Below are 17,907 nucleotides of genomic sequence, written 5' to 3'. Positions count from 1 at the left end.
ATCTTGCCAGCTTCTAAGTTCAGATTTTGTGATATAGGCCTAAAGCTCTTATCAAAACAGACACAAAGTGCCTAATATAAAACATAAAACACATACAAATCTTTAATAATACATTACACAAAGGATGAATGCACTATAATTAATAATAATAATAATAATAATAATAATAATAATTAAAACTATTTGAAATAAAATACAGATGAAGTTTAATGTAAAGTAAGACTGTAATTTAATGTTCTTATAGCTGGTAGAATCAGTAGAAGTAGTTGTAAAAATGCCAGTTGTAGCATAGTGGTAGCTTTACCTCCTGAGCCTCAGTTGTAGTGTATTGTCATATTATCCAAGTAAATGAAAGCTCACCAGGACTGCCATCATGTGGTAACTCGCCAGAAACAGGCTGAAGGCCCTGTTTGGGCCCTCAGCCAAAGTTTGAGAAACATTTCTGCGGTCAGAGGAAGGAACAGCATGTCACTGTAACTGTACTAACGAACAGACTCCAGCCAGCCTAACTAGACCCATAATTCCATTCACTGGAACCAGGAGCTGCATGTTTGCCCTGGGCTAGCCAGGCGGATCTGGCCTCAGTTAGGACAATGTGGCTGGCTTTCTGTTTCTGTCACAACAGCAAAAATCAGAATTGAGTTTATTCATCAAACACAGCACACATGAGAATTTGTCCAGATGATAGATACAACTCAAGTTGTAAGTGTATTTATGGCATTTAGTATGCCGTCGCTCTAAAGATTTCAGAAGGCCAAGTTAGCCTAGCTAGCCACGTCCTCCAGCTCCTCCTTGGGATCCTAGACTCTCCCAAGCCATGTCAGATATATAATCCCTCCAGTATGTTGTGGGACTGCCTCAATGGACTCAACTTTTTTTTTGTTTGTCTGCAGTAAACGTCCCAACCACGGTGATGGAAGCAATGACTAGGCAGGAATCACTCCAATCCTTCAGCAAAAACGGCAAACCCTCGTCTTCCTCGTCTTCCTCCTCTTCCACTCCCTCCACCACCCTCATGCGTTCCATGGTCTTCCCCCATTCTCCCTGCCCTAGGAATTTCTCCCTGTTGGACAAGGTTGGGGTTGGGATTCAGTCGGACTCCAGTTTCAGCCAGTTGGGTTCAAAGAACCAGCGAGTCCTGGCGAGCCCGACCTCCACCAGCCAGCTAAGCAGTGACTTCAGCGACTGGCACTTGTGGAAGTGTGGCCAGTGCTTCAAAACCTTCACCCAGAGGATCCTGCTGCAGATGCACGTCTGTCCACAGAATCCAGACAGGTAAGCAGGCATCTATAAAGATGTTTGGTCTTGAGTCCAAATGTCTTTATTAATGTAAGAGTTTGAGATCATGTTATCTCTGTATGAATGTTAATGCTGGATAAACCCACTACATGGAATGTCACAAACTATTACTATTACAGAGTTTACTAATTCCTTACTGATACTCAAATACTACCAAAAAGTTTCTTAGAAGATTGTTGTCCTGATGTTTTTCATCCATCTCTTCCCACCACAAGTAATTCAATATTAAACAGAATTTGTAAGCGTAAGAATAGTAAACTGTGTTTATTACATGAATTGTTGTGTACCAAGATGCTGAAGTGCCCTCTCCAGTGTGAGATTGATAGGCGCTGTTACAGTCCTGAGATTTCCAAATAGTTTATTTCAAATCAAGACTGGCTCGTTTAAATATTGTTTCCTGTAGCTTCTGATGCCTTAAAAAAGAATACATTTTGAATTTTCCATTCATTTCCTTTTTGGGAGGGTAATAGAATGACACTGATACAACGTCAGTGTTTGTATGTCTTTTGTAATATAGCCAGGAACACTTGTATTTGCATTAACTTGATGAACACAACACAGCATTCAAGTTAAAACCTGTTGTTGCAGTTTTTCAGAGGAAGCCGGCAAACCAGACATTTAGTTTAGTAATTTATTACTTTGGTTGTCTCATCATCACACCGTTTGTGTGTGACAGAAAGTGGCAGTTTGTGGATAGGAGTGAAAAGAGTGTCAACATGTCTGAGTGTGTATAACATCTGCCAACCTAATTATATACAGTGTGGAGGGAGGAAGAGGAGATGTGATGTGTGTGTTTGTATTTGTGTATGTGTGTCGGGGGGACGGAGGATGTATTGGAAATTTTTTGCTTAGCTTTATTTTTTGCAGGGAGAGTCAGAGCGGCATATAAATCAACGCTGTGCGTCAGTGAGAAATACCTCGCCTTACGGTGACGGGGCCAGGAAAACAGATGCCACTTATTCAATAAACTAATACTCATAGGGAAGAAAAATGTGGGCTGGATATGGAGGGGGGGAGGGAGGGTCGATGTGGAGCTGCCTGTCAATAGGAAGGTTTTATGGGACAGAGGAGCAGATAAAATTCAGCTGAACAAGCCAAACAGGCCTGAGTCCTGGAGCTCCAAGGCCTCACTGTGCCTCACACTCATGTGGACTGGGATTAGACCAGCATGCCCATCAAGCATCACTCTGCCCAAAGTCCTGCCCCCTTATTCAAGCTCACCTCCTGTAGCTTCAGACAGCCTATTTTCTAGAGCTTCCATCTGAATGTTGATGATTTAAATTCGCAGTTGAAGATCATCTGACTCAAACCTCATGTTGTCAGTCAGAGCATCAGATATACATCAGGATTTTATATTGATAAGGCGGCTTACCCTTATTGCACATATTATGACGACTATTATGATGTGTCATACAGCGGGCAGTGTGCAATTTTGTTGCCTAGTGGCAGTCTCTGCATGCAACATGAGCATGTCCATGCAGAATGATGCAGCAGTCTGTGTCTGTGTACTTTATGTATGTATGTATGTATGCACTATGTTGTGTTGAATTCTTTAAACAGCAGTTATTGTTTTTTTGTCTAAGACAAATTTCTACTGGGATAATACAATCTTATCTTATCTCATCTTACATCCTATAGGTGGTTATAGTGGTAATTAAGGAGGTTCTTGGTCCTGTAGCTGGTTCTGCTGACCCCTAAAGAGGTCGTATAGGGCAGTGTGTGGGAGTCCTGTAGGTGGTTCTAGTGGTGGTTTAAAGGTTCTTGTGGTCACTGAGGAGGGACTTATATATAGTCACATTGTCACACGTCAGGGGTCTGCGGCGATATGAGTAACCCACCCGACCCGCCCACTGACCCCACTTTGTTTGCCATGCTTTGCTGGTGTTACCTTTTTTTGCTGTCATCTCCATTTAAATAAGATAAGAACTTTATTGATCCCACACCGGGGAAATTCACTTGTTACAGCAGCTCAAGAGTAAAAAAAGCAAAGGTAAAAGGGTAACACTTTACTTGAAGGTATCTACATAAGAGTGACATGACACTGTCGTGACACAGTCATGACACTGAACCCTAACCCTAACCATAACTTGTTATGACAAAAAACAAATGACACTTACTAAAAGAAGCATTATGTCATAAATGTTTATGACTTGTTTATAATGTTTATGACAAGTTCATGACAGTGTCATGTCACTCTTATGTAGATACCTTCAAGTAAAGGGGTGTTTATTTAAAGGGATGTGCATAAGACTGACATGACACTGTCATGACATGAGACCATTATAATTGTGGCATAAATATTTTCCTTGACCTAAAGTAAAGTGAAACAACTTGGACTTGACATCTTTATGATTTGGTCATAAAGATGTCATAAAGTTTGATTACACTGTCAAATGCTTTTATAACAGTGTCATAAATAATTCTCTTGACCTCAAGTAAAGTAAAACCAACTGGCCTCCCTGTCAGTCTCGGACAGTCCCTGTCAGGCTATTATTTAATATCGCAAAATATATCGCAGGAAAGAAAGTATTGTAATGTCATTTGTTTTCACTATCGTGCTGCCGTAGTTCTAACATGAATTGAGGACACTCTTAGGGTCCTTTCTAGATTTCCTTTAGTTGGTTCTGAACCTTAAGGAAGTTTAAGGGGTCTTTTAGATGGTTGAACATTAAAGCTGTAACCATACTAACACTATGTTGGTTTGTACTTTATTAGTTACATATCTGTATTATCTTTGAAGCGACAGGTTTCAGTCTTTAGACATTAAACCAGTATGGCTGCTCTGTGAATAAAGGAGCCTGGCTTTTCTTTCCCTACTTGATTTCTTAACGCTTCTCTCCCCTCTCATTCCCCCCCTCTCCCTCTACCTTCATACATATTTATTGATGTTTACTTGATGGGAACATTTGGAGCTGAAGACTGATGGCTCTTTATATCAGCTTAAAAAAAACACACCACACACCTCCTCCCAGCTCCATCTCTTTCACTTTTTTTTTCTTTCTGCTGACTGTTTCTTTTCTGAACTTTTTCGTCTTCTGTGTCATTTTTTCCCCCCCGTGTGTCATTTCAACAAAATCCATCATCAGAGGTGCAGTTTGTTTATGTCAATGAGGCCATGGAAGTGCTTTCGATTCAATTTTAAACTGTTGTTGGGATGTAGGATACTGTTAAAGTTCTGTGATGATGATGAGTGATGAATTAGAAAAACAAATAAGAACATAAATGGACGGCGTTTCGACTTACAGATTTGGCATATTACCAAAGCAATGCAGTATAAACCACTGCAATGAATGAAATTAATAACCACTGCTTTATGATTGATGTGTTTACTGCCCTGGTGTTTAAAAGAACCATTAGTACTTTACTAAAAATGGGGTATTGTTGCTAAGCACTTTGATCACCAGTGTTCACAATTCAGATTTCATTCTGGTGGTTTACGTTGTTTATGAATAAAGCATGTATTTGTATATGGATATATCCACATACATGATATAAATATATCATGCTTGTATATCAAAGGACAGAAAGTTTACAGCTGATTGAAAGTGTGTATCATACAGAGTTTACTTCATGGGTGAATTAAAAGTTCATTTTGTCATTTGTTTTTACCATCTAGCAATGCCTTGTCAATTACTTGGCCTCAGCTCTGGGTTCTTCAGTTTTTCCAGTGATACAGTTAAGTATTCTTTATTACTAAATACTCCAATAATCTCACATAAGTAATATAGCATGTTTAAGATTTAACTGTATTACTGAAGAAGCCCAAGCTGAGATAACTGACAAGGCAAGACACTTCCCCAAATATGAACCTGAAAAAGCTTTTGGTTTGGATGTGTCCAGCATTTACATGTCAATTAATTTATGGTGATATTTTCACTTAATGGAGGTTTGAATTGTCTTTATGTTTGGTGTATCTTATGCTCTTATCCATTGGGACTATAAGTTTTAAAAGCTGCCAAACCGTTGAGGCCACGAGGTTTCTCCAGAACACAAGCAGTTTTAGGACATTTAGTGTTGAGGTTGCTATTTTCCACTTAGACCTTTGGGACTCCAGACTGGCATCTGCCCTGCTTATTAACACTCACAGTACAACTCTACAATTACCATTAAACTCTAATTAGCATTTAACTTTAAATGATCACTCATTATCTATTTATTGTTACATTTTGTTTGTTGAAGCAGAAAAAAACAGGTGTAACGTCTAAATTTGACCTTCATCATTGTGTCTCTAAAGACATTATCTGTCAATGAGCTGGTGGTGAAGGCCGTCTGTTGAGTCCAGTTAACCTTCAGTGATCAACTCTAATGATCTACTTCGTGTATATTTTAAGCTTGATTTACACACATACATTTGCAGTTTCAAAAGTGATGGCTGTCACATATATTAAAACGTATTGGCTAGAATATTAAACATGTTAACTGACTGGATTAACTCTAGATTTTAGAAAATAAGAATGTGAGAATCTAAATATGTGTAGTTAAGACATCTCCGCTCGGCTATCTGCTCAGCTCACTGGTAGCTTTGAGGTAAGATAGCATTGTGGGTAATCAATAACATCAATACCTTCTGGCTGTGTCCACATAAAGTTAAATGAAATACTAGTCTTCTTAAGGACTGCAATGTAACTTAGGGCTGTGTATTGGCAAGAATCTGGTGATACGATACGTATCACGATACATGGGTCACAATTCAATATATTGCAATATATTTCGATACTGTGCCTAAGGTGATATATTGGGATGTTTTTAAAGTATAATTTTAGAAAAACTAATATCTAAAAACATGATCAAGACATGATGTGCATAAAAGTCAAAGAAGATTACTTTAGGTATGCAATTCAGTACACAGAACATCAAACTGCCAGTTTGCGATTGTGGTTCACAGGTTCTTAGTGAGCTAATGTTTATATGCTAAAGTAGGCCAAAGTTCAGCCATAGCTACATTGTTAGCTTCTAGCACAAAGTCAGGCACTGTTAGGCGCTGTTAGGCAATGACACTAGTGGTGCGTCTCAGCATAACAATCTAGCAGTAGGGGGTTTAAACACAACAGAAACGTGAACCACTGTCTTACATGAATTATTTTTTTTTTATTAAAAAATAAAATTGATATTGCCTCTTTGAAAATCGATACAGTATTGCAAAATAAAATATTGTGATACTCAAGTGTATACATTTTTTCTTACACCCCTACTGTAACTACATACTTAAAAATGTGTTGCACACCCTTTTAATCTTACATGCAACAGAATGTATGAAAATGATGGTCTAGTGGTGCTCATAATTGTTTTGTAGTAATCAAAGTGAGGTCTCAAAATGTAAATGATTTATTGATGTTAAAATGCAACATCAGTTGAAGGCTCACTTGCTGCTGTGTGAGCTTAGAAAATTCACAATAACAAAATTTTAATGTTTGCATGTCAGGCTAAAACAAGACTGTTGACATTTATAAGATTTATTATCACGCAACAGTGAGGACATATTTGCATTAAACACTAACACAGATGTGTGTTGTCCCTGCTGGACACACAGATGTTTTGAAAAATTACTTTATTCTTTTTTTTTTCAGCGTGTAGCCGCAGGAGTAACTTATAATGATCCATCACTGTGATGGACGGGCTTGTAGAATTTCCTTTAAAGTCTATTTTTATCTGTCATGTTTGCCGCTATAATGAAAAACCTACTTTGTGTTGCATCTACATAAGAGTGGATTTTAAAATGTTTAAGCAAAGGTCTGTGTTCTGGTGATAAATTTCACATCCTTTCTGTTCTATTTAAAAAAAAAAAAAATTATTATAAATTGAATCCATTTATTTAGTTTGGACTTTGTTGCACTTAAATGTTTAAAGCATGTGAAACTGCTGGCAGATATAATCTGTATATCCATGTTTGTCTTTCGTTTTATTTCCCTACGTCTGGATGGATGTATGGAAAGTCACAGCAGCAGTACACGAACGAAACCACACAGAGCAAACAATAGTGCAGGGACTCAAATATCAAAAACACAAGTACTAATATAATATGAGTTAAAGTAAAACGGTGCAGATTGTGCTGTGCATTGGGTGTGCAAAATGGATGTTATTATGAGTTATATGTACAAAAGATGTATTGCACTTTGCCAGAGTGCGGAGATTGTAATTGTAATTGTTAGTCCCACTCCACTCATTCCCAGACTGCGATGGAGTGGGGACGAGTTAAAATGTGACCTCCTGAGCCACTCGGTGGAACACCTCTGTGTTATTATAAGTCTTGGGCTGAAGATGCTCGTCTCAACCAGCATGTTGTGGACAGTGGAACGCCCTCACGATCCGCCCCCCAGCACATAGCAGCATAGAAGCTGGCCACCACAGACATCTGCAGCGTCCTGTCGTATGTGTTGAAACCTCTGAGTTTCCCGTAGAAAGTAGAGCCGGCTTTGGCCCTTCTTGTAGAGGGCCAAAGCAGACATGTTAAAATTAAGTAGACAAGATTGAAACACTGCTGAGGTTGATTACAACTGTTCAGAACATTAAAAAAAAGACAAGCAGTGGTAAGATAGTGGAAGATAGAAGATAGTGTCCTGTGTTCTTTTGTCATAAATTAATGGATGAAAAGGTTTACAAGCTCTCCTTAATGACTACCAATTTCCTCCTAAACTACGCTACCCATAATCCAATCCCATCCCCAAAAAACTTCAAGGCAGTCTCTGTGATGTCATGATATTGGCTGTTTGCTTAGCTTTTGTTCTAGGCTCATTTGATGAGAACAACTGGTTGATGAGAGGGCATTATGTGAGCTTTCTGCTTTGATAGGTTGGTCAATACAGTCAGAGAGAGAGAGAGAGAGAGAGAGGAATAAAGAAAGAAAGAAAGAAAGAAAGAAAAAGATAGATGGATGTTTGGTGGAAAAGACAGAGAGAAAAGTAGATGAAGGAAAGGGAGTTTGGTGTGTTTGTATGGGGGTCTACCAGTGATTTTATTTGTGCTTGGATGTCTTCTGTGTGAGTGTGCGTATTCAGAGAGCCATTGATTGTGTATTGACGAGGCAGGAGCAGTGATTTATAGCTGCTGGTCTCGGGGGGGAATAATGTCTTCATACATAGGCGGACAGACGAGTTGTCCTCACAGCGCAGATATAACTCCGTATAGATTAGACCGACTCTATACGTACGGGTTAATCAACACACTTCACTCTGCATCACTGCATGCTGCAATCACACACACACACACACACACACACACATATTCACTGAGTCACAGAGGTCGAATCCAAAATCCACTTGTGAAGCTCAAAAACCAAAAAGAATATTTGTTTTTACCTCCTGAGCACATTACTGTACTGTGATGGTTATTGTAGTTATTTTGTGGTCAGAGTTGTTATTTTATTTTCTGTTTTAGTCAGTTTTGTTCAACCATTTCTACTCCTTTTTTTTGGATTGTGTGGCACGTCAGTTCACAAAGGTTCGGAGTTCCAATAGACAATGTTATCCTCATCTGGAAATTATTATTTATCTATTACTTTAGAGTTTATAATGAGATATTAGATTTTAATAAGTGTTGTGTTGCACAAAGTCATACATTATGTCAGGCACAAACAATATTTGGTAGCAGGATAAATTACAGTTTTGGGTATCTATTTATGGAATTATTATTGTATTTATTGGTTTGGTTGATTAGAAAAAAATATCAGCTTAATCCTTAGCCAGAAATGTCTGTCAGTCAAATCACTTTTATTAAGAAAATGACACTTAATTCTACAAAGTTTACCTAACAAGTTGATTTGTGTTTGAAACATTATTGTCTTTCAACATGTTTTAATAGATTTCAGACAAAATATGATGTTGAAAGATGATCACAGTGGCTAAGGGGTTAAGACGCATACCTCGCTATTCCCATATTTCGTGTGTTTGGGCTTCATTTATAGAGGCTTTTTTATTATGAAGCCTGCCTTCCTGTGTAATGATATGATTGAGTTGTTGTACACAGTATTCCACTTGTTGGTGTAGTTTTCTGTTTTAAAATTTTGCAGAATATTAAGCGTTGACCTGCAGTTGGTGGGCAGCAGTTACACCCTGCTTTCATTGCTCCTGACCACCTTCTTGACCTTTGATCTCTCTGATGAAATAAAAACATGTATGTGTGCCAAGAAACTTTATATCCATGTAGTCCTAATAGTTGGAGCAGTGAGGAGCTTGTTGGCATGCAGTTTTTGGGTCCCACACACACACACATTCTGTCTCTGTCATCAGCTCATGTGTTAAAGGTGTAGACACTGTGACACGTTGACACTGACTCTGTTGTTGTTACCATATGTTGTGTTGAAAGGCAACACAAGGTTTATTGTCCTGAACCCTGTTTCACAGATGTGTTGAAAATGAATAGATCACACACACACACACACACACACACACACACACACACACACACACACACACACACACACAGGGAGGCAAGGCTAAGTGGGAACAACATGGCAGCCAGTTCTACTCTCATCGCCCGTCCAAACCAAGTATTATTAGTTTGCCTGTGAACCAAATCGTAGCGTCTATTTTGTGTTTTTCTTAGCCTGTCGTGGTGTTGACTCTGAACATACTTGGCTGTCTGTGCTGTCAACAGACTGTAACAGCGTCACACTGAATAACTGTGTGATGCTAACGGCCACCAAGAGATCCTTAGTACAACAAGAGAAACATGGTTGTTGGTAATGGAGATTAGCAACACAATAATAAACATTTGCTGGATCTCCTGAAATATCAGTAAAAGAAAAGGGGGTAAGTTGATAATAATTGATAATATTTTGATAATTGATTCCTCTTTTCTTCAAGGATTAATGCCAAACATTAGCTGTTGCAGCTTCTACAGTGTGATAATTTGCATCTTTTCTCTGTTTTATATGATTATAAATTTGGATTTTGGTCTGTTGGTTGACAAAAAAAGACAATTGTAGACATCGCCTTGTGCTCAGGGAAATTATAATGGGCATTTTCCACCATGTTCCAAATGATTATGCAAGTGATATTTTACACTTATTTTCCTAAATAGTCGATGCAAATGACAGTCAGTATAATTTTCAAGTCACCAACAGTCAGGGTATAAGTCAAATTTCATTGAACAAACCACCCAATGAAAACACCCTCATAGATCTTTTACTTAAGGATGCTCCAAAGGTTCTCAATAGGGTTGAGGTCAGGGGAGGATGGGGGCCACACCATGAGTCTCTCTCCTTTTATGCCCATAGCAGCCAATGACCGAGGTATTCTTTGCAGCATGAGATGGTGCATTGTCATGCATGACGATGATTTTGCTACAGAAGCCACAGTTCTTCTTTTTGTACCTAAAGGGGCCTACCAGCTCTCTCGCCATGATTCCGGCCCAAAACATGACTCCGCCACCTCCTTGCTGACATCGCAGCCTTATTGGGACATCTGGACCATCCAGGGTTGCACGGCACTCATCAGTAATCAGTTTGAAAATTAGTCTTATTGACAACCTTTGGAGCATCCTTAAGCAAAAGATCTATGAGAGTGGGAGGCTATTCTGACATCCTGCAAAGAAATTCAAGCAGAAACTCTCAAGTTCAATGGATGCAAGAATTGTGAAGGTGATATCAAAGAAGGGGTCCTATGTTAACATGTAACTGGCCCTGTTAAGATGTGTTTGATTGAAATAGCTTTTGATTTCAGTAAATATGACCTCCTAATGCTGCAAATTCAGCAAATTTCCAGTTCTTTACAACCTATAAAATGTTTTGAAACTGTTTTGCATCATAATTTGGAACAGTGCATTCTGAGTTTTTTATTTTTTTTTAAAAATACTGTTTTCATTGGGTGGTTTGTTAAATGAAATTCGACTTATACCCTAATGGTTGGTGACTTGAAAATGATACTGACTGTCATTTCCGTCGACTATCATCATCGAAATCAGTTTAAAATATAATTTGCATAATAATTTGGAACACGGTGGTATTTTCAGACATTTTATTAACAATAGAAATAATGCAAATATTAGTTGTGTGTTTAAACTTGTAGCTCCTCTTTTGCTGTATTTTGGGTGAAGAATCTGTGCAAGGCACAGGTCTAGCCCGGCTGCTGATTGTGTAAGCTTCATGCTCAGCTACAACACGGTATAAATACCCAAACTATGTGTGTGGTAATTCATGCACATGTGTGATTGTGTCCAAAAGTGTATTCATTTGTGCACAAGACCATATTTGCATGTGCTTGTGTGTGCAAATATTTTAGTTGCATATGCACGTAGCTGTGTGTGTGTGTGTGTGTGTGTGTGTGTGTGTGTGAGATGGAGGTGTTTGTGCTTCACCTCCTCCTCCTACTCTCTCTGCTGTAATAAACAATAACCGGGCATTAATCTCCCGGCCTGCTGCCTTAATAAATAATATCCACACATTCATCAACTTAAACTATTCACAATCAATGCAGCTCTTCATAGAAAACCCACCTAATAAATAGTGGTGCGGCCCACTGAGGCGTGAACTTATAGACCAGCCGACTGATAAATGAACCGACCCCCACGGCGAGACGCCTTTTATGTGGAAAACTGCAAGTGAGAATTTTTCGATTTTATATTACACTATTTTACTCTTATTACTTTACCGTGTGTGTGTGTGTGTGTGAGATGTTTTCATGAGAGATTGTGTGTGTGTTTTTTCTGTAGTACTGTACTGTAGGTGTTTTTGATTTATTGGAGAGGTGAAGATGTTGGTCTATTTGTTTTATTCTAGTTCTGGGGTGTTTACCTATTTGTAAGGTACTGATGTCAGAGTTTTGTCTTGTCGGTTTCAGAATAGGAATGGCTTTAATTTGTGACTACAGGCAGCACAGGAATTTGTCCCGAATTCACCGCTGCAGAGACATTTTAACAACTAACACAGTAATAATAAACAAGGTACAGTGAAAGGCATGTATATGTGTGTATATATGTCTCAAAGTGATATATAAGCATAGTATACATTCCTACCTATACCATGTGGAATATGGAGATTAAAACATAGGGATGTACAAATCATTAAACATCATATATGTAATGTTTTGTTACCTTCATCCATCCAGGACAGAAAAAGTTTAAAAATAATTGTTAAAACTGAATTCAATTTTGTGGAATTTGAGGGATAAAGATTAAAGCCCATTTACTGTAAACCCTGATTATGCAGAGCGCATTTAAGCATCCTGGGGCAACTTTTTGTAATTGTTTTCAATGAAAGTAAAGCATTTTGCTCGCTGCTTTTGCATTGCTGTGCGCCTCATGTTTTTTGCTGGAGCGCCTTGAACGCCTCGAGTTGATTTTTTTTTTTAACTCAAAGCGGAAAAAACTCCAGATCATTTAACTCAACAGAAAAACAACGGTTGTGTCATGTTTTACTTAAATTACATTGTATGCATTACTTTTCCAGTTAATCTAACTTTTTACTGCATTTTCTATTTCGCTCCATAAATTGTTGTCAAATCTTCCTAGTTAGGGAAAAGTTTGACAGTAATTTAACAAGTACAGCACAATCTGCACCGTTTTACTTTAACTCATATTATATTAGTACTTGTGTTTTGATATTTGACTCCCTGCACTATTGTTTGCTCTGTGTGGTTTCGTTCGTGTACTGCTGCTGTGACTTTCCATACATCCATCCAGACGTAGGGAATAATATTGAAAATTGCATTGATGATGGTGATGTTTAAAAAAAAAAATTAAATGAATGACATTCTGTAAACGGGAATGAAGCTGGAAGAATGATAATGGAAAACAGCAAGGGGGATGCAGAGATATGAGCAGAGAGGCTGTGATTACACTTGAAGTGTCCTGTAAGTTAAAACCAAATAACTAATGTTAGCAGCAGACGGTGTGTGTTCAGCTCAATAAATAGAAACAGTGTAAGATTAGATCTGCTGCCGTATGAAAGCTGGACACTCTATTAGCAGACACACAGCTATTGTTTGGTCGTTTGTTTCAGTCTGATTCACTCCCACTGTGAGCTCCCTATGGGCCCAACACACACACACACACACACACACACACACACACACACACACACACACACACACACACACACAAAATCTCTTTATATCTATCTCTATCTTATTTTCTTGTTCTGTTGCTGTCTCTAACTACACACACACACGCACACACACACACACACACACACACACACACACACAGTGATAAATGGTTCAGTCGTGATCTCGGCCTGCATTGTTGATGAGGGTCATGCTGCCATGGTTACCGGAGCAGTGTTCGACTCCCCCAGTGTGTGCGTGTGTGTGTGTGTGTGTGTGTAGGCTATCTGTGTTTACAGACCTTAACATTGTGGTTACTTGCCTCATTTCTCTCTATTTGTTTCTGTGTCTTAATGTGTTTGTGTGCCCTTGTGTGTGTGTTTGTGTTTTCTTTAGTACTAATTGTAATGTTTGTCTTTCTGTGTTTGCTTGTGTGTCTCTTTGTTTGCATTCTTTATATTTATGTGTCTGCATTGCATGTTATGAGCCTATGTGTGTCTGTATGTGTCCATCAGTGGTGGAATTTACTCAAGTACTACACTTAAGTACAATGTTGAGGTAATTGCATTTTAGGCAGTACTTTTACTTGTAACAGAGTATTTTTACACTGTAGTATTGCTACTTCTACTTTAAGTAAAAGATCTGAATACTTATTCCACCACTGGTGTCATTCATTCATTGTCTTATTTATCTGTAAAATCACACGTTTGTCTCTGGAGCTTTAAACATCTGTACAACATAAGACACTTGCTATCCTGACACCTGCGATTTGGAAAGTGAAAAACTCAACGAGAAACTACTAACTAACTAACTAAGTACTGACAAAAGTTGGAGAAACAGAACCACAGCAGTTAGAGCATAATAAATATTCTACCAAGAAAAACCAAGTACCATCGCTACGAAGTACTAGGAATGAATAAATGATTTCCGTGTCATACCATTGAAATGACCCATCTTCACAACATAATACCACATGTAGATTAAGACTTTCAGTAGTTCTCAGTCATGTTCCAAAGAAAAACTGTTATTTTGTTGCATACCTCATATTGTGCGTAATCCTGAACAACAGAAAAGAGATTTTTTAATTGTTTAATTTAATAATTTTTTAAGTGTTAATGCATTGCACAGATTATCTGACAAAGTATTAATTTCACAGTCTTTTCATTAAATCAGTCTTCCAACAAAAAGTAATCACAAATTCACAAACCTTTTAAATTGTAAAGAATAACAAGATTCAAAAAAAAAATAACCAAGAACTGAAAAAACAAAGCTGGTAGCAGCATTACAATGTACCACAGAGGAATAATTATAAAAACTAAATATGCAAATTATCTTCGAGCAACTTCCAGGTGCCAGCTCTAAACTTCAAGACCTGAAAAAAGCAAAGATTTACACACACACACACACACACACACACACACACACACACACACACACACACACACACACACACACACACACACACACACACACACTCTCTCTCTCTTATCTTCTCCCCCGTCTCTCTTTTCTTTCTCTCAGACCATACCAGTGTGGCCACTGCTCCCAGTCCTTCTCCCAGCCATCAGATTTGAGGAACCACGTGGTGACGCACTCGAGCGACCGACCTTTCAAATGTGGATACTGCGGCCGTGCGTTCGCTGGTGCCACAACGCTCAACAACCACATCCGCACGCACACCGGGGAGAAGCCGTTCAAGTAAGTAACAGTGAGTACCCCCCACCCATCCAACCCACCCGACCCTCTGCTCCCTCCCGCCTGCTGCAGGCTCCAGCTGGGCTAACCAGTTTCACTTAGATATGACACCCGCTAACACCTACTGACATCCTCCTAACCGCCTATTGACACCCTCATTACTGCTTCCTGACACCCTAGTGATCACCTGCTGGCATCCTAACTACTAGGGATGTCACTTTTCCTAAAAAAAACTAAAACATGTTTTAATTGAACAAACATGTAATTTGTTTTGATTGATTTGGATACAACCAACGCAACCTCACCTTAAACTATGTTGTAGAACTGACTCATTTAGGTTAACACCTCAAGTCTATTTCAAGGTACAAATTTGTGTCAATTTAGATAATTGTCAGTGGGACATGAGTGTATGTAGTCAGAGTTGTCCTTAATTGAAATGTATCAGTCATTGTCTGGATTTCCCCCCGAGCAACCTAAAATCAAAGAATAAATTAATGTCCCTCACACTTTAGTAGGATCTCTTAATATATAAGGGACACAGGTAACGTTTTATACTTCCTGTGAATATAATCTAATTAATCTTATTTCCATGTATGTATTTTGTATATACTCTTGTGTTAACATCTTATTTTAGTTATAGTCATATCCTGGGCCGTTTCAATGCATTTACCATAAAGGTCAGAATACGGGTGCACTCCAACTCTAGCAGGAGCTTGTTTGACAGAGACGCAAGGCTTTAACACAGAAGTGCGAGAGACGGTTAGCTTGACCGCAGTCATTTACTCTGTCAGTTCCTGTGCTCGTCAGGCAGGGTCTGATGTTTCTGCCTCGGCCACCAGATTGATAGTGTTCATCTCTTTCAAAGAACTTAAATATTTTTGACTGTTTTTTTTTTTTCAGACAGTGTTCAGTTCTTGGAATTGTATCTCGCATGCTTCAACTGAAGCGAATAATGTGCTTTTGACCAAACTAGACCAAAAGTAGTAAAAAAAAAAAAAATTCTAGACATTTTGGTTCCGCAATGCAAATGAGGTGAGGGTAGGGTCTATAATTCTGTCTGCTTAGGGCCCCTAAAAAGTCTAAACCTTGTTTTGTCTGCCCCTTTCGTTCATGAGCCCTCAGTGGACATGTGAATATTTTGTTACATCTGCTGTCATGGCTGCTGTGACCTCTGACCTTTGCTCTCCTTATTCAATGACTTCCTGTGATGTTGGCCATCGAGAAAAAGCTCCCCTTGTTCTTGTTTTTTGCTCATTGTAAATCACTGTGAATCAGAACATCAGTGCAATGCACTCAACGTTCAGTGTAAATACAGAAGCAGCTCGATCACAGCAGTTGGCCGCCTGGTAATGAATCTCTGCACACTGAGACTGCTCATTTCCATTTTTTTTTACTCCGTGAAGACTAATATAATTAGAGGGCAGGCCACACTGCAATTAGGGGTTTCTGAAAGCTGCTGTTGTCACGCTGTCATCTTGTCAGGGGGCGGTGGACAATAAAGCTTCCCCCTGTGGACCCAGAGGTCAGCATTCAGGGAGAGGGCAGGAGGGCGACAGAGGGGAAAGAGTGAGAGGTATTAAAAAAAGTGAAGAAAGCTAAATAAGGGGTTTGAGTTCGAAATCTAAAGGATAGGTGTCAGGGGAAAGAAGGGGGAAACAAATTAATGTCCTTAATAAGCAATCAGTGAAATCCAAACTTGTCATTGATGTGGAGAGCGAAAGGGCGAAAAGAATGAGTGAGAAAACGAGAGGGAGAAAGAGCTTAGAGGAACAAGAGATCACGGTGTAAAAAGTGAAACGACAAGCAGCGGCGAAAAATCCGGTTAAAGCAAATCAGCGTTCTTAATAAGCAATCGGAGGAAACCCCCGAACCTTTTCATCAGCACTTCAGAGTCTCAGTGGAGGCAGAGCGGGACAAAGACAATCATGGACGGGCGTCAGAAATCTTTAGCAGATCGATGGCCTCTGGGACTTATCTCCTTTCGGACGGTGCTGCAAATAGATTAAAGCTGCCACTGTCACTTTGTCAGGAGGAAAATGCTCAACTTTATTTTCCCCGCTGAGGAGACGGAGGCAGGGATTCTGTGTGGTCGGCAGCTTTTCAGCACTGATACTCGCTGGACTGTGGATCCTGTCAAACGGCTGCTGCTGTTCTATTGTTCTACTGTATTCTATTCAGTCTCAACTTTAAGTATCCTCTTTTCTTCACTTTTCTTTTGTTTAGGTCAGGGTTCTGTTGTGACTTTTTATGCTCTGTCAGCTATATTTTAAGTCTGTAAGTCAGTGAGGGATCTCATTTTGTTCAAAACATAATTTAACATTATTTTCCATCAAAGTACAGTATATCAACACTTTCTTTATCAGTATCCTGCAACAGCACCTCCAAATCCCAAATGTTCCCCTGATGTCACTGTTGATGTTTTAACACAGTTCTCAGTTGAGTTCAAATCAACCCAGAGCCGCGACAAAAACCGGGAGATGAAGACACATTTGCTAACTTCTTGGCAAGCTGCCGTATGTTTTATTACTGTGTTCTCATAAAGCTTTTTGGCAGTGTACTACAAATCAAACACGGCTCTGAAATGTATCAATATTTTATGACGTTTTAAAGGCTAGTATGTCCGCAAACATCCAGCAGTGACAGTACAGCTAGTTGCTATGTGTCTGCTGCTTGGTGCTGTGGAGACAGTGTACAGTGGGCTCATAAGAAGGTTTGTATATGAACATTTGGTGAGACTCCAGAGAACCAAAACTATGAGCTAAAAGAGGCTAAAAGCTGTATATCGCTACAGCGTTGGTGGTTGCGTCTCAAAAGATTAAATACTGTGAGCGGCACTTTGACCTTAAAGTCAAAAATATTCACCCAGTTGACCTTCAAACAAGTCTAATGTCAGGTTGATCACAAAAACTCTTAGAAGTTTGTGTATTTTTTCATG

General features: G+C 39.1%; 1 protein-coding gene across 1 annotated transcript in view; it reads left to right on the top strand.

Moving 5' to 3' along the window:
- prdm6 (PR domain containing 6) overlaps positions 1 to 17,907 on the top strand; it is a 95,900-nt gene that overhangs the window by 75,580 nt on the left and 2,413 nt on the right. The window contains exons 7-8 of the mRNA XM_028579196.1: positions 894 to 1,275; positions 14,799 to 14,975. Of these exons, the coding sequence (XP_028434997.1) occupies positions 894 to 1,275; positions 14,799 to 14,975 (559 nt within the window). The remainder of the gene's footprint in view (positions 1 to 893; positions 1,276 to 14,798; positions 14,976 to 17,907) is intronic.

This window comes from Perca flavescens, chromosome 5 (assembly GCF_004354835.1).
Source record: "Perca flavescens isolate YP-PL-M2 chromosome 5, PFLA_1.0, whole genome shotgun sequence".
Taxonomy (NCBI): domain Eukaryota; kingdom Metazoa; phylum Chordata; class Actinopteri; order Perciformes; family Percidae; genus Perca; species Perca flavescens.
This window is presented reverse-complemented; position numbering and strand designations above follow the sequence as displayed.